An 18148-nucleotide genomic window follows, 5' to 3' on the forward strand; every position below is an offset into this window, starting at 1 on the left:
TTCTGCTTAGGAGTATCGGCCAGTAGCTCCCAAAGTGGAGCCCAAAAAATTGGTCCGCTATCGCGACAATAAAATTGTAAGTCTGAAAGGTGAAAGGTACACTGAGGTAAAAAAGGGGGATGACGTGGAAGACATTTCTCTAAAAAAAAACAAAAAAGGCCAAGCCCACTCCCCGTAACCAAGTGGCAATCGGGGCCGAAGCCGTTGTTCCCTCACTTTCGTACCTCGATTTGTTTTATTGTTATTCAGTTTGACTGCCCTGCTCTTTATTAGGTTTCCTCGGATATTTTTGAGTTTAATCCTGTCTGTGTTATTCGTAGTTATATCACTCTTCTTTAGTTTAGTTACGTTTAAGATTCTCAAAAAGTGTTTACACTGCACTTTACAATACCTTATTCAATTAATATTTAGTGTACTGAGGAGTGCAAGTAATTCCTCTCAAATTTGTTTAGTAGTAGCGTTAATCAGTAATCACCTTTTACTGAAATTCAGGCAAGTCTTTAAGACGCCTCATTTAGGATCTGTACTACTCAAAAATGATGTTGTAGTTAGACGTGCAAATGTAATTCTTAATAGACCCGCACTATGGTTGTTTAGTACTTACAACGTATTCAACTAGCTATAAGGAGCAAGTGTTGGACTGGGCAAGGATATGCGGGCAACCAAAAAAATGATATCCTCAACAACTCAGTAACATTGTGATTGTCTCTCTTCGTATTGTTTTTCCCAAAAATGGCATTCAGTGTGTCTGGACCAAATTAAAAAAAAAAAAACAATATAAAATGCCTCGCAACCTTCACACAAGCCTAGTGCGACTACTTGCTCCACTTTTAATGTTCTCACCGTAAGTATTATTATGTAGGATAAGTTTCAAACTAGTCATTTTACTTATACTTGAATATCTGATGAGTTTCGCGGAGGGTAACCTCTCCTCTGTATTGAATACTCGTTCGAAAAAATCTCAGATTACAGGGTATCCTATGTGCTGTGGATGTTTTGTTCACAATCAGACACCACACGTACCGGGTGACCCAATAAGACTGTTCCTCGGCCATGTCTCAGAAACCGTACGTCGTATGACTTTGGGGTTACAAAAATTACTTGGCAAAAGTTTTTGCTCACATTTTTAAAGAGTTAGTTAACCAGTTTATCTAGCATTTTCGTAAAACACAAATTTCAGTTATTCCAAAAAGAAAGATGGTGGGGGCTGTTGTTGTAATAACCTACTGTAACTTCTTAGCGATTTGACCGATTTTAACAAATTTGGTATCGTTGGAAATAGCATTCCTTGGCCAATAAGAATCAATCAAAATATAGTTGAATCCTTTGCCGCCAGTGGGTTAGTGGGTTACACCATGACACAAATTCCAAAAAAATCAATTGGAATGATATGACTTTTTCTGTATGAAAAAGTAGACTAATAGGCCAGTGAAAACCGTTTTTCAAAATCTTGTTTCTAAACTAAAATATTGGGAAAATTAAATTAATGGAATTTTGATAAGTTTTTTAAAACTAAAAATCAATTTAGCTACAAGATGTTAAGCCACTTGTGAGTCTAAATAGAATTCATTTAGGCATTATAAAAAAATATTTATTATCATAATGTTACGATTTTCCCGTGGGTTTACACAAAGTCAATTTAACTCAACAATTAATAAATTTATTTACACTTCAAAACACTCCGTACAATACTCAGCTACTAAAAACACTACTACAATTCCACAATTATTCCACTATTTAAACTTTACCGCGTTCCCAAATTCACTACTTTCGCCGTTGACACCGCTTCATTTATATTCGCAAACCACGTTCTAGAATGACCGCAAAACGCTTCGCGATTTGCATCGAACGTCCAAGATGCTTCTAGCTGTATCGCTTCCTAACTGTGGCCTACTTTAACACGCGCCCGGCCAGATATTGCGGCGCATTGATTCCATCCCGAATCGAGTGCTCGTTCAGAAGTATCGAGCATAAAGCTGATCGTCCCGATCCGCTTCATCTAATCCCTGGTATTTCTTGAGTCTGTCCAGATGGACAATTTTTATCTTGCCTTTGGGGGTGCGTTGGATTCTGTACACGATGTCGTTTAACCTTTTTACCACATTGTAAGGTCCCTCCCAGTGTCGTTGCCATCTTTGACTAAATCCTTTGTTCCTCCTGGGTTGAAACATCCACACAGCATCACCTTCCTTATAATTGCCACCAGCTGGTTTGTGGTCCAGTGTCATCTTCATACGGTCGTTGTTTGGTTTCATCTTCTCTCTCTCAAGTTCCTGAATTGTGCTGGATCCCTTCTGTAACGAACACTGGTCACACCGTTTACACCATTCCTCAACGTCCTTTCTGAAGTTAATCCAGTAAAATCGATCTCTTATTCTAGCCAAAGTCTGGTTTACTCCAAAGTGTCCTCCTCCATCATCGCAGTCGAAGCAAATTCCACTGCAACCAGTAACCCCTTACTGTTGGTCCATATCTGGAAATCTGTTGCCAATCCGGTTTCAAATCCTTCTCCAACCATCTTCTGATTACTTTCAAATCAGAGTGAGCGCTGTCCTATTATTATGTCTTCCTTAGAAACGCTGCTCTTCATTCTTTTTGTAGCCTCTTTATCTGTCACCTTCGCAATTTGACCAATCCTCCATCCATCATGAATTTGTCCTTTCCGGTGCCTTAAGTCACTATCAAAAGCTTGACGATCCTCTACATATCGTGGTAATTGTCCTTCCGGGTTCTTCATTTCCTGCTCGTGGTTACGCCAGTTCTGCGGGGTCGGTAAACGAGACTGCTGTCTGCAATTCCAGCGGTAATGTCCTTTACGTCCACAATTATAACACGTAATGTTTCTTTTAGCAGAGGAGTTCCGGTGATTTGTTCTGATGTCCTGATTTCGTCGACACTGTGAGTTTGGAGAACAAGACCGCTGTCTGCAATTCCTTCTATAGTGTCCTTTGCGTCCACATCGATAACACTTCACTCTAGTGATCGGGCGTGATCGTTCTAACTGCGTGGACTTACCATTTCCTAATGCTGCCATTTGTTGCACTAATTGGCCGAACATTGATTTAATTTCATCTATTAATGTAGCAACATGATCGGCTGGCGGTACTCTCTCCTCTTGAATAGTCTCTGGCTTTAAGTCATTGCACGCAGCTTCAACTTCCAGCGCTCGAATCAGTAATTCGCTGCTGTTGCTCCCTTTGAATATCTTCAGCATTTTCTTTACCTCCGGATCTCGAATCCCATCTACAAAATACTGGGCCACAAATTCTTCTTGGATTTCCTCCGGGACGGTTGGGTAAGCCAGATGCACAAGGCGACGATTTTCGGCCTCAAACTCTTCTAGATTTTCACCAGTTTTCTGCTGTCTTGCCTTTAATTGCGTTCGATACAGTCCTTTCTTATGTTGATCCCCATAACGACGTTCTAATGCAGCTACTAATGCTTCATAGTTGCTTCGTTGGGCGATAGACAGAGTCTGTAACAGCTCCAATACAGGTCCTCGTAATGCCACCACCAGTGCTACAGCCATTTCCTCGTTATTTGGAGTTGGAGTTGCCTCAAATTGGAGTTGGTACGTTGCCCATGAAGTTTGACCGTCGTATGTGGGAGGCTTGATCTTGTTGAGCCCGTTTCGGGTGATCACTGTAAAGCAGACTCCTCTGCTGTCAATTTTCCGCTCTAAGTCGCGTAGCTTTATCATTAATGTCCTCCCGAACATCATTTAGTTTTACCTGAACATCACACTCCATCTTTTTGAGACTATGGGTTACATACTCTTGGATTTCTGTTTTGGTCCCCGCTAGAACGTTACGCTTTTCTTGCCGCTCTCTATCTTCTTGACGCATTTCTATATCTTGTTGTCGAATCATTTCTTGTTCTTCCTTGTTTTGTTTAAGCATTTTCATAATAGCTGCAAGTTGGGCCTCCATAATTGCACTCTGACGTCTTGTTATTGGCATAAAATAAAATTCTGAACACTAACCCGTTTAAGTTTAGTTCAAATTCACGTCGCACTAAAGTCTGATCCCACTTCTGACACCAATTGTTACGATTTTCCCGTGGGTTTACACAAAGTCAATTTAACTCAACAATTAATAAATTCATTTACACTTCAAAACACTCCGTACAATAATTAATTCAGCTACTAAAAACACTACTACAATTATTCCACTATTTAAACTTTACCGCGTTTCCAAATTCACTACTCCCGCCGTTGACACCGCTTCTTTTATATTCGCAAACCACGTTCTAGAATGACCGCAAAACTACTTCTGAGCATTTGGTAGTTTTAAATAAGTTGCTATCTCTTGTGGCATAGCACCAAATTTATGAATTCCAATAACCTGTTTTAATGCTTTACCCCTCCAATATCTGAAGAAAAATCTTCGGCTTTCAAATCCAGAAGGACGATAAGAAGCATATTTTCTATACATGTCCAGGTGTTCTGATACCACAAAAGATCTCGGTCTCTTCGTTTTGGTATCAGGAAGGGAAACAAAAAATATCATCTAATTGCATTCGCACAAGTTCGTCACTTCTACATGCTCCGGCAATCGCAAGAACCGCCGCAACCTAGACAAAAATACTTGGTTATTCAATTAAAATTCGATCCAAAGTTCTGAAACTTACTTTGGTTGATAAATAGTTGGCATCTGGAGCTTCCGATAAAAATTTAATAACTTCTTCCTTCTCAAACACCTTAGATTTTTTGGGTTGGTATCCATCTTTCTGCCTTTTTAAAAAAGCCCTTAGTTTCAAATACTTTGCCAAATCTACATTATGATGAGTGCTTAAGGTGGATTTGAGCATAGAATATACACTCCACAATGTAGAAGACTTTAGTTTTTGAGACAGCTCACCAAAATATGCGACTAAAGCCGGATTTATAAACTTGAAGTTGGATTTGGATTTCGCGTTGGCTTTGGCGCTGGCGCTGTAGCCGAAGCAGAAATTTTTAGACCAATTTATATTCATGAAGTTGGATTTCACAGTTCACTTTGTTGTGTTTATTTTTTTACTTTTTAAGGTTATGTGTGTTTGTTATTTAAATAAATAATTTGTATTTCAAAAAAGGTTATTATGGATAACCAAGCAGTTATTACATACAGTCTGTTAGGAATGTTAGGATTGACTCTGTGTAGTTATATGCTAACTTTACAAGACAAAAAGAAAAGGCACCGGCGTTTCAAAGTAAGGCCAATTAACAAAGCTCGCAAACAGTCTGGTGGATACCAGTACTACAAAAAAATGAGAACTTGGGATGAAGAACAATACTTTAAGTACACCAGAATGAACAAAAGTAGTTTTAATAAGCTACTGTCCTTTACTAAGCCTCATATTACAAAGCAATATCGTTCAGATGGAATTTCAGCTGATTATCACATTGCAGTAATTGTTTGCAGCATATTCTTTGATTCGTGTTTAATAAAATCGCACATAAAATAATTTTTGGTATTTATCAGAAGGAAGTACCATGCAAATGTTAGCCTGGCAATTTCATGTTGGGCATACAACAGTGCACAAAATTATTAAAGAAACCTGCCAGACAATATGGACCGTGCTTAGTCCTCTGTATTTAAAAACTCCAAGTAGTTATGAAGAATGGGAGAAAATAAGCAGGGGATTCTGGGAAAATTGGAATTTTCCACACTGTTTGGGGGCATTGGATGGAAAACATGTTAATATTCAGGCTCCACCAAAAAGTGGATCATTGTTTTTCAATTATAAGAAGACATTTAGCATTGTTTTATTGGCAGCCTGTGATAGTACCTATAAGTTTACTTTTGTGGACATTGGAGCATATGGCTCACAAAGTGACGGTGGAATTTTTCAAAATAGCATTTTTGGAAAAGCTATGGAAAGAAATGAAATGGACATTCCACCCCCATCAGAGCTACCTAATAGCCATATAGTCACGCCTTACTTTTTTGTAGCTGATGAAGCATTTCCCCTTAAAACGTACATAATGCGACCATATCCTGGCAAAAATTTATCCCATGTGCAAAGAATATTTAATTATGCTGATATAGCTAATATTGACCATATGGTTAAGGCAGTTGTAATTCTCCATAATTTTTGCCAAACTGAATTGCGCAGCCAGTATTGTCCCTCAGATTATACTGACACTGTTGGGGAAGCAAATGGAATATGGAGAACTGAAAGACCAGCAATGCAATCTGTGGGTAGAATGGCTGCAAATGTTGCAAAAAGAGAAATTTATGGTATAAGGGATAATTTGGTTAGATATTTTGTAATAGAAGCACCAATACCATGGCAGGATCGTTTAATAAATAAAGGACTTTTGTTAGTTTAGTTCATCTTAGTATTTAACATTATTTCTTTCAGTGTAGTAGTGTCTTTGTAATATTCGTTTAATTTCAGAAATGCAGTTATTACTTTGCAGATGTTTTTTTTTTTAAATTACTATTATTAAAAATAGGTGCATGCCTTAATTAATTTAATTTTTTTTTATCTTCCAACTCAACTGAAGTAATGGTCATTTGAAGGACATTGGTTAAGGCAGTGTAAATTTTATTATGACTTGGCTAATACAAGGTGACAAAATTGTGTTTAAGCTACTCTGTGCTCTTAAATACTATGAGGTCCATAAAACTTAATACTCTAATATGAAAACGAATAATTAGTTATTTAAATGTTTATATTTAATATTAGGTTTTATGATTCTAAAACATGAAATATTTCCAATCGTTTTGTGGTTGCAACTTCTGGATTCATTTCATCCAGTCGCACATATGTGTAGTCTGCAAATGCTCTATTTGAATTCGAGACTCGAGTAGCAGTCACACTCTGTAAATTTGATGAAATGTTTTTAACAAGATCATCCTTCTCTGCTTCTTTGACACACCTAGTCCTATTACATATGTCAGATTATAATTTTAACTTCATTATCACTATGTTATTATCAGACTAACCTTTATTAAGAGTGGGTGTGGGGCTGATTATTGATTTTTCAATTGGTGGGGAGGGCGTGCCTCTAGAGTCATCATCTATCGAGTGGCGAGTTGACACTGGTGAAAAGATGGTCTCTTCCGCTGACCAACAAGAGCTTTAAATGGTGGTTTCGTGTTTGTATATGTTCTAAAAACGAATTTTGAGTAAAATAACATAGCATTGAAATGCACCCAAGACTCATGTGCTTCAGATCCCGACCTCATCTTGTTTCTCTCCTTAGTGAACCTGTCTCTCAAGGATTTCCAAGTCCTTTTATTATTAGACTTAGTAGCACATGGCAAATAAAATGAAATTAATGAGTTCTGGCGCGAGGCAGATGCTACGGCAGCTCGACATGAACTCTTGCTAGCTTGGGTGTTGCATGCAAAGCGGAATTGGTGGCGCTGCTGTACTTCCGGCTCTTGTATGGCGGGATGGTTAAATGGTGGTGGTGTTTTGTTACAAGGTTAGGAACGAGATTTAAAAAAAACGGTTTTCATTAGCCTCTTTGGATGTTACTTGGGTCCTTTTTCATAAAGAAAAAGTCATACCATTCCGTTTGATTTTTTTGATTAATTTGGAATTTGGGTCATGGTATCAAAACTAGCCCCCTGGCGGAGTAAGATTCAACTATATTATGGTTGCTTCCTACTGTTCTCGCGGAGTGAGTTTACCCGTGCGTCACGAAGGCTACGTCATTTATAATCATATGAATCAAATCAAGTTTTCGTCAACAAACCTGTTGTGTTCATATTATAGAAAAGGGGGTGTCTAAAGCTTCGTCACGTTTAAAATTTTGCGTGTATTGTCAGTCAGAAAGTAGAGATCTTTGGCTGCAAATTTGCACTAAAACAACCTTTATACCAAAGCAAATCAAAAATATCTTGACCGAAATAACATTTTTTATTTATGAGAAGTTTGGATCATAGAATTCCGTCTAAATTTGAAACCTAATTTATTTACCAAAATTCGCAGAGATGTATTACCAATATGTAGTATTTCTTTAACTTTAAGCTCTTGATTTAGGTTCTGGATGGTTACATGTTTCTCTAAAATAAATACAACAAATTAAAAATTCCATAAGACATTCTGAGTGATGCTGTAGTATCTCATATCTCATTTTCAGGTTGCAATCCACTTATTTTATTTTTTCTATGACTTTATTATTATATGTTTGAAGAAATTTTTATGAAAAATCTATAAGGCAACCCAAAAATCTCAGTCTCTGGAAACAATGAAATGTTAATAGATGTTTCTTACAAAAGTAGATATATTTTACTATTATTAACATACTTTTGTTGTACATATCATATAATGTATTTCGAACATCCATTTTGATGCTTTCAGATAAATCAGTGGTCTTGGCCCGTCGATAACGACTCGATTTACGTTTTCTAGGTGAGGAAATCATAAGATTACTTGCTTGCTTTTTCCGAATCGAATACAGTTTTGCGGGAAATTTTCAAAGCAGCTGCAACCTTTTAGTATCAAAAAAAATACATCAGTAAGAATATGTAAGGTCTTAAAATTTTCTTCCTGAACAGATGATAAAGCTTCTAAAGGTCCTCCATTGGTTTCTTCCAATTCAAAATATTCACAAAGGTTAAGAATTAACTGCTGGGCTTGTCTGTGGAGAATTTTTCCAGACATTTTCTAAAAAAAAACAGTAATAGTAAGTAATTCCGAATTTAGGAAAAACCAAATGGCTAAATAAAAACCATAATAGACACTCCCACTTTTTTTTCAAAACAGGTTAGTAATTGTGCCAATTTTGGTTAGATCGTGACAGCCGACATAAAAAAAATAAAAATATTAATAATAATATTATGAAAGTACTGACAGAATGTTAAAAGCGTAGAAACAATAGCTCTTAAAAGAACTGTGGTGGTGTGGTAAATAGAAAACTTTATAAATGATTAACAACACAAAGAAACGGAAAAGAATTAATAGTAAACAAATCAAATAAATTTCGATGGTTTTCAAACTGACAATGACTGAAATAGAAGCGCTAATCAGTAAATGTTTTTTTTTGGAAGACATTCACTTAGATATTTACCCTTTCTGAAAGTGAACAATAGACAAGGATGAAGTCAATAATGCATGACTTCTAAATCACACTCAGTCCGCGAGAACAGTATTCCCCAAGGAATGCTCTTTTCAACGATTTGTTAAACCTTTAAGGAGTTAAAGCGAATTATTACAAAAACCCTTGAACACCCCCCACCAATTTTGTTTTTGAAACAACTAAAAATTTTGTTTTACGAATAAACTGATTCTCTTTAAAAATGTTAACAAAAACTTTGTAGTTTGTTAGGCAAAATTTATAGAAAATGCAATTTTCAAATTTAAGATGGCAATTGGCACTTCTCGTGGTCATTTTTACAACTTGAAAATATTTTCCAGCGATTCTTCATGGCCACCCAGTTATTTTTTTACCCCGAAGTCTAACGGCGAACGGTTCCCGAGATATTGCCGAGGAACAGTCTTATTGGGTCACCCGGTACAAACTACTCAAGGCGGTTATATCAGTTTAAACCACTGTTACTTGTTAGGTAACTAAACTGGGGATCATATTTAAAACCTCGTCATTCCGAAAGGAGTCAACAGATTTTAATGCGGTTTGGACTGTCATTGGGTTTGGTTTATTGGCTTTTTTAACTGCCTTATACGGGGTGTGAAAGAAATGCTTGCAAAAAAGTTAAATTGTCAAGTAGTAGTTGGTTTTGTTTTCACATAAGGAAATGTTATTTACGTTAATATCTCGGGACGTTTTAGGGCGTTTCCCAATTATTAACGGCCCATGTCTCAAGAAATATTGATTTATCCGAAAAAGACGACATTGACATCTACAGAGACAACAAAATTCTCTTTAAGCCTCAAATCATCAGCATAAACTGGTTGACAAGAAATATAACATTAATGGACTACACGAACCTGGTATTAGGGGACTTTACCAGAGTCGGTTAAACCAGAAGTTGGATAACGACTATTTGACACTCGGGAACTGAGGACCTCTACTCACATATAATGGAATCCGTAAAATCGGCTGGAAATGAAGTTTTGGATATTGACACTTCTCCCTTTAAAAAACATAATGACATAACCGGGAATGAAGAAGTACAACATCAAAGAACAACAAAGCAAAAAGCATATCAGAAAGGGCTAAACACGAAAGACCTAGATGATAGTCCAACCTACAAGAGGGAACAGACTAAATTTAAGAACATGATAAAGAAGAACAAAAACTAGACCTGGGAGAGAAAATGTATTGAAGTGAACAGGTACCTAGGAGGAACCAGATCATCGGAAGCCTGGAAATTAATCAGAAACGTAAAATCCAACACCGTAAACAAAGTAAACTTCCAACCAATTCAGATGAGCAAATGGTACCAACATTACTCACAACAACTCAAAGAAGATAGAGTGCCATATCTTACAAACTCTCCCAAAGCGTATCAAGCACAGGGCCCACGAGTGGACGTTAACGAAGCGTCGATACGAAAAGCAATTGATGAAAAATAAAAAAGCTAGCGGATCAGAAGGAATTACTGAAATTGGGGACAGCAAAACTCATAAAGCATATAAGGGAACTGTTTACCAGATATATTAACGGGGAAAGAATTCTATCTTAATGGAAGAAGATGGATTACCCCGATTCACAAAAAGGGAAACAAAGAAGTGTCTGTTACCAGTACAATGAGCCGTCTGTATGGGAAAGTTCTCAGAAACTTTATAACGGGTGATTTTTTAAGAGGTATAGGATTTGATTTTCAAAAAAAAACACAAAAAATTTGAAAAAATTGATGAAATCTTTATTGGAATCGATAGAACGATCAATATAATTTAATGTTTGAACATGATTTCATGTAAATGTTGGCCGCGGCTCCGCTTTAGATGGCCCATGCGCAAGGTTCAATTCTGGCACACTCTCTCCAACATATCGGCCGGTATTTCATGAATAAATGCTTCAATATTGGCTTCCAGTGCGTCAATCGTTGTTGGTTTATCCCTGTAGACATGAGCCTTAACATGGCCCCACAAGAAATAGTCCAAAGGCGTTAAATCGCACGATCTAGGCGGCCAATTGACGGGCCCGAAACGTGAGATAAACTGTTCACCGAAGGCGGCTCTCAATTTGGCCATTGATTCGCGTGCCGTGTGGCATGTGGCACCGTCTTGTTGAAACCACATGTCAGGCATGTCCAATTCTTCCATTTTGGGCATAAAATAATCGTCAATCATCACACGGTAGCGCTCGCCATTCACAGTAATATTCCGGCCATCGTCGCCTTTGAAGAAGTACGGCCCGATGATGCCACCGGCCCATAATCCACACCAAACAGTGACTTTTTTGGGATGCATTGGTAGCTCTTGCAATGCTTCTGGCTGGTCTTCACTCCAGATGCGGCAATTTTGCTTGTTGACGAATCCATTCAACCAGAAATGAGCTACGTCGCTCAACACAATTTTTCGATAAAAAAATGGATCTTCCTCCAACTTTGCCAGCGCCCATTCACCAAATGTTAGACGTTGTGGGAGGTCGTGTGGCTTCAATTCTTGCACCAGCTGTATCTTATAAGGTTTTACACCCAAATCCTTTCGCAAAATTTTCCACGTAGTGGAGTAACAGAGGCCCAATTGCTGCGAACGGCGGTGAATCGACATTTCACGGTCATCAATAACACTGGCGGATACAGCCGCAATATTTTCTTCGGTCCTCACTCTACGTATGCGTGTTAGTGGTTTAATGTTCAATAGTGTAAACTGGGTTCGAAATTTAGTCACAAGCTTCCGAATAGCTCCCTCAGTAGGCCGACCAAACTGCCCATAAATTGGAAGAAGTGCGCGATGCACTCTCTTAATCGAGCATGAATTTTGATAGTAAAATTCAATAATTTGCAAGCGTTGTTCGTTCGTAAGTCGATTCATGATTAAATTATAGACCAAACTGAACAAGTTTGACAATGACACAAGACACGATTCACGCGTGATCTGTCAAAAACAGTGTTGTCAAAAAGATACCAGCAAAAAAATCACCCGTTACATCTAAGATCAAATTGAAAAGCAAAATCTCTGACAGCTTTCCAGTTACGAAGGGTTTAAGACAGGGTTGTTGTCTCTCTCCCACACTGTTAAATCACAAGATCTCGGCCAATCGAGAGATAACACGGTAAAAGATCAATGGTTTCGTTGCTTGTGTGGCGCGTAGCGCCGTCTTGTTGAAAGTAAACGTTGTCCAGATCAGTACCATCCAATTCCGGCCATAAAATCTCCATCCTCATTTTCAAAAATGTAAGGTCCAATGACCCTGCCGGACCATAAACCTCAGCAAACAGTCACACGTTGAGGATAGAGACGCTTTTCAACCATAACTCTTGGATTTTCCGAGCCCCAGATCCGATAATTTTGTTTGTTGACAAAGCCACCGAGGTGGAAATGGGTCTCATCACTCAAGATGATTTTCATTTTCTGGACCCAATCAGCAAACCAACGATGTTGTTGATGATTGGCCGGCTTGAGTTCAAGCCTTAAGACCCAAGACTTTATGCAAAATTCGTTGTAATGACGTTCGTGGAATGCGTAATTCCAAAGAACGACTAGGAGTGGACAAACCTGGGTTTTCTTCAACACTTTCGGCTACAGCAGCAATATTCTCGGCTGTTCTTGAGCGACGTGCCCGGGTTTTATTCTTCACATCACTAACTTGTCCCAACAGATTGTTGTTTGGTGATGCGGGGGGCTATTTAGCCCAGGTGGGCCTCAGATGGACCCGTCGCGTCCCGCTAGCCGGAGCTACAGTAGTCCCGTTGATTCAAAGAATCTAACGATGCTGGTCGGATGCAGCTCCCTTAGTTCCCTGTGACACAGAGTTGGCTGTCCCAGGTAGGTGTGGCAAAGGCGGGACAGTCACTAAGTACATGCCCCGGTGTTTATCGTCCTCCAAGCAGCCTCTGCAGGCCGGGTCTTCGTGAATTCCCAGTCTGTGCATATGCCGCGCCAGGTGACACCGTTCGTAGCTTGCCTCTGTTTAGGTTTAGCGTTTGGGGCACGGACCAGATATTAGGTCCTTTCCCTGTCTCATGCCGGGAGCAGTTGCCCAGCGTTGCTGGAAGAGTTTGCCAGCCATGCCTTCTATTGAGCGGACCGCCGTGCTATAGGAGATCCCCACACTAGGTTCAGGTCCCGAGACCGGTTCCCTAGTTCCAAGGCCGGCAAGTCTGTCAGACTCCATGTTGCCGGAGACACCCGTGTGTCCCGGCACCCACGCGAGGTATACCCCTCCGCCCCGAGACAGGGCCTCCAAGGTTACACTTCATTACCAGCTTGGACCGCACCTCATCGGCCTCAATGGCCCTGATGGCAGCCTTACTGTCGGAGCAGATGACTGTTCTGTCACCCCTCTTCGGGTCGGATATAGGAGAACCCGCCCGCAAACTAGGATGGCATATACTTGAGCCTGAAATACTGTAGTGTAAACTCCCAACAGATTGTTCCACTAATTTCTGTATTGCGGTCCGACAGGGTGCTTCACGACGACCCAAAAATGTTTTACGAACCGTCTCTGCCAAATTTTCCCAATTTTTTTTAATGGAAAACCCTATATAGTTTATACTCTAAGCAAATAAAACAATGTTGCTGAATATGTTGGTAATATTAATAATTTCATTAAAAAAAAAATTATGAAATTCACTTGTAATGTCTTTAATTTCAAAGATTAACTATGAAACTACTGGATATACGAAATGACCATCATCTTCTACTATTCCATGCAAGTTAAAGTACACAAAGTGGCAAAAATGATGTAATCGTCTTGAGTAATTAACTACATTTATGACGTAAATATGCACTAAAATATTATTATCTCTATTTTAAACACGTTTCCTATTATTTATGATAAACCTGTGATTTGTTGTTGTATATGCAACCGGCTGCATATTTGCATTAGCGTCAATGTAGCCGGTAGTATCTTAAGATACTTAACTTATAGTTTCGTTCAATCACTTAAGGTAAGTTTTATTATTTTACGATGATGACTGCGCCGAGGTTTTTAAATGTAATTCGTTTACTTATTTCGTCAGTTTTATTGATTATATTAACGCATTTGTATGGTTTTTTTTTTTGTATTTTTGTATAGTTTTTAAACTGGCACAAAAAATGTATGATCTACTTTCCTATTATTTGTATGGGTTGTATCTCTCGTATATGTTTTTGAAGAGATCTGATTTACTTATTTAGTTTTATGTGTGAAAATATACCATCATAATTATAATTACTGTGTGTGTTTTAGTTAATTATCCAGAATTATGTTTCCTTTTTGTACAGGGTGTCTCATTATAAACGGCCCCTTCTTTAACTTTTTTTGTCAATGATTTTCGAAAAAAAAATTTTACACAAAAGTTGTAGACATTGTTCTAAATTTTAAACTTACTTGAATTATACAGGATGTCCCAAAAAAGTGTGACAGACTACTCTTAGGTTTTTTTTAAATGGAACACCCTGTATTCCACTGATGAATAGGGCACATCGAGGCGATTTCAACGATATATGGTTTGTTGGATTTATCTGTAATACTTTTCTCAAAAAATTGAAACAAAGAACGAGTATTATTAGACGAATCAACATATTTTACTGTCACTTGTCAAATAACCGAGTTATTGACGTTTAACTTTGATTTTGACAATTTTTTAGTTAACGGTCAAATTTGACGCCCTCTAGCGGCCAAACGGTGAGCTCGATCACTTGATTTAATGGTATTTTTGGAAACCTCGGAATGTTCTCTACAATTTTATTTCTAATCACTTTTCCTGTCACTTGTCAAATAACCGAGTTATTGACGTTTAACCAGAGTGCTGCGCAGCTGATTGATTTTGACAATTTTTTAGTTAACCGTCAACTTTGACGCCCTCTAGCGGCCAAACGGTGAACTCGATCACTTGATTTACCGCCATTTGCACCGTCGAACTTCAAGCCCAGCTTAAGTTAAGCATGGTCCGGACTATGACTTTTTTGAACTATATTCTACACAGTACCACAGCATGGTACTGTCGACCCTTGCTTTGAGCCTCGCTCAAGAGTGGTCATAACGAAGCTTCGACCTTCGCTAATTTGCGCCATTGCGCCTGTTAAACGGTAACGAAAATGAGATAAACATGGATTATCCTCTTTGTCAGATAATGAAGACATTTTATAAAACCCAAGTGCTAAAATGTGGTACCTGTATAATCCATCACAATAAAGAACAGTGCATCCTATCAACAAAAGACGTTTGTTTATGTTATGGAGAATTTCATCATCTATATCAGGACTTAAGAAAAGATTTGGACCGTTTTTTTGAAGACTTGAGACTGAAGATATCTACTTTCGATTACCTTTTAAACAAACTAAATGAGCATGCCCCTTGGTCCAAGGTCTAAAAAATACTAAGCTCGGTTCGATGGTGCCAGGCCTTGGCTTCGACCTATGCGCGGAGCGCTGCTTCGCGCTCCGTTATGACCATATACATTTAAAACTATGCGTTTATTATTTTTTGTGAACGATGCTAGGGTACGATGCTATGGTCAGAGCGATGGTCGGCGTTCCGTTATGTCCGCCCACTTAGAGTGGCGACCGCGAAATGACAAACGAAGTGCAGGAAGACCTCCCACAAGATGGCGAGATGACATAAAAAAAATGTCAGTGGATGAGTGTAGCTCGGGATCGTGAACGGTGGAAATGTAAAGGAGAGGCTTATGTCCAGCAGTGGACTTCGATAGCTGGGTAAAGAAGAATGATGGAAATTATGTGAATTAAAAACACCATTTCTAGTAAATCCAGCTTCATCAATGAATAAGATTTTGCTGGTAAAATTTGGATCACGCGCATCTTCAATAAAGTGGCAGTCTTCTGTCAAAATCGGGTGGTAGAAGCTCCTAAACAGGCGTTGCATGATATGGATGAAGGAGCGTCTTGTGAAAAAACCAACCAGCTTAGCCGTTCCGTGCCGTTGGTATCCCTTATCTCTGCGTATCTGTAAGTAAAAAATAGGCACATACCGACCGTCCGGTATTTGTTCTGTTTGCTGTTTTAAACCCGTACCGTTAACTGTAGTTACTTTAACAAACTGAAAATTGGGGAAATTTCTGTATTTTTCCGGGGTTTTCCGTTTGAGGGTATTTCTGGTAACACGCCGCCGGCTGCAGTTACTTTATTTTGAAAACAGTTAGGTAATCCTTCTGGTCCTGTTCCTGTTTGTTTGACCCCGGGGAAACGGTGTAGCAAGCAGGAACGGTGAATCCTGTACCTCGTTTACTTGGCTCCGGGGACACGGAGTAGTGAACGGGTTTGGGGTACTGGAGGGATTAGCGGCTGTGTGGCTGGCAACGTCACGAGACTTGAAACCTCTGTTGCATGATTCTGGGGAAACAGTGTGCAACGGAGGCTCTGTTTGTCGAACCCCGGGGAACCGGGGCGGCATATAGAGATTAGGTCGAGTGACGGGAACACCGCTGGTCACGTAATTGGGCCTCTTTGGGTTTTTGGTGCAAATTCCGGCGCCGAGTTGCCAGTTCTACATAACCGTACCGTACCGCCGTACTTACACCGTGTCTCAGACAGTCATAATCTACAGTAGTCAGGCTAAACAGTAGTGAAGGGTCCGTAGCTAGTTTTCTTTACCGTTACACGCTTTCCCCGAACCACCAAACAAGGTAGCTTTCGTTACATTAGGTAACCGTTACCGTAAGTATATGCTGTAAGTACAGAGAGTCGCAATACAGTACATTTAGTGAAAATAGTTGTTTTAATTTTGTTTATTTCCCGAACCCCCTGGAACTTTCTTCAGCTGTCTAAAGGCTACCCAAGCACCGTAAAATGGACCTTCAGCCACTATAAATAACGAAGGTGACGCCCGAGGCAACGTAACCGAGGAAATCCGCTAGAAAAGCGCTACAATGACAATTACGTCACCTTTCGATCTAAAGAATGCCGCCACAGTACCCTTTTGATCATGTGCTTACTGGACGCTCTGTATAACTGCAAAAAAATGGTAAAAAAAGAATTAGGATTGTTGAAAACAAATCAAGTATTTTTATACACGAATATAATACCGGTGGTAAAAAAATAATTACAAACCCTAACGAGCTATTAACCTAAAGATACGGTACAATATGATACAAAAAAATCGTACGATTGCAAACCAGTAAAACGATCTAAAATATTTTTACAAAGTCAAAAAAAGCTGTTTATAATTCATAGAATTACAAAACAGAAGGTATTTAAGCAAGTTTAACTGATATAACATGCTTAACTACCTTGAGTACATTAAACCTCCTAAATGCTGTTGTTTAATCCTTAAATACGTTTTTTGGTTTGGTTATATAAATGCTTGAAACTACCCACATTTAGTGTATTTGTGCCTTAAATTCACCTTATTATTACCACAAATGTTTGGGTTATATGAGGAATAACCTCAATAAAATTTGAACCCTAAAAAAACTGTAAAAACGTCAACTAAATACATATTTAGGCCTAACTAGTTTAAGTTCGTAATTTGTACACTTTAGATACCGGAATAAGTCAGTCATTGAATTGTATATAAAGAAGTTGCTCTTATTCCGGCTCTATAAGCTAAACTTACACTCACAACCAATCCAACTTTTTATAATCCAAAATAGCAGCAGCGATTCAATTTGAGTATTACTGTCCGATGTTCGGTTCAAGTTTAAAATAAACTCGACCAGCCAATGTAATAAACAAAAAAAAAGACGTATACAAAATTGGCCCTTATTTAACCGTAAAAGATAAATAATAAAAGTAATAATATCAAGTGGGAGGGATGTAATTTGCTACCAACGTTTATCCACACTAATCCTGGGTAGTTAACGTTGGGAGTAGAAATTTCTGAAAAAAATCGACATTTTAGCTTATGGTATACTTAAACTAGATTTAAATCGACTGACTACAATCCTTTAATTCAGTCAGAAATTTTCAAAATTCCCACTACCGAAATAAAATCAACTCGAATATACAGGGTGTCCATACGATGTGTTACGTCATCATTTGCCTTTCTTGTCTATTACATGCGTTCCGAGCGCGATAGAATTTTGACGTCATCTAGTCACGTCGGCAATGAATCAGGACGACAAGGCTCGGAAAATCGGCCGCCATTGTTGACAAAAAGTAAACAAAGAGTCATTTTTTATTTTTGATGTAAATTTTA

General features: G+C 38.6%; 3 protein-coding genes across 14 annotated transcripts in view; 1 reads left to right on the forward strand and 2 right to left on the reverse strand.

Annotated features, from left to right (window-relative positions):
* LOC145726773 (CUE domain-containing protein 2) overlaps positions 1-14225 on the forward strand; it is a 25724-nt gene extending 11499 nt beyond the window's left edge. For 2 of the 4 annotated variants that reach the window (XM_081976000.1, XM_081976001.1), the window contains one exon: positions 11-14225. In XM_081976000.1, the coding sequence (XP_081832126.1) occupies positions 11-178 (168 nt within the window). In that variant the 3' untranslated portion in view covers positions 179-14225. The remainder of the gene's footprint in view (positions 1-10) is intronic. The other 2 variants (XR_014177679.1, XR_014177678.1) reach the window with 2 other exon arrangements.
* Lac (septate junction protein lachesin) overlaps positions 6641-18148 on the reverse strand; it is a 38023-nt gene continuing 26515 nt past the window's right edge. For 2 of the 9 annotated variants that reach the window (XM_081975999.1, XM_081975998.1), the window contains one exon: positions 17013-17829. In XM_081975999.1, coding sequence (XP_081832125.1) covers positions 17717-17829 — 113 coding nt within the window. In that variant the 3' untranslated portion in view covers positions 17013-17716. Of the gene's footprint in view, positions 16963-17012; positions 17830-18148 lie in introns of those variants that run through there. The other 7 variants (XR_014177671.1, XR_014177674.1, XR_014177672.1 and 4 more) reach the window with 7 other exon arrangements.
* LOC145726088 (uncharacterized) lies at positions 10864-11616 on the reverse strand. Its single transcript, XM_081975030.1, has one exon. The coding sequence runs from the start codon at positions 11614-11616 to the stop codon at positions 10864-10866; it is 753 nt and encodes a 250-aa protein (XP_081831156.1).

Source organism: Ips typographus, linkage group LG3, assembly GCF_016097725.1.
Source record: "Ips typographus isolate SLU linkage group LG3, UJ_Ityp_2.0, whole genome shotgun sequence".
Lineage (NCBI taxonomy): Eukaryota > Metazoa > Arthropoda > Insecta > Coleoptera > Curculionidae > Ips > Ips typographus.

Excerpts from the sequence above, each read along its gene's own strand:
- LOC145726088 (XM_081975030.1), bottom strand. The coding sequence starts at position 11,616 with ATGTCGATTCACCGCCGTTCGCAGCAATTGGGCCTCTGTTACTCCACT.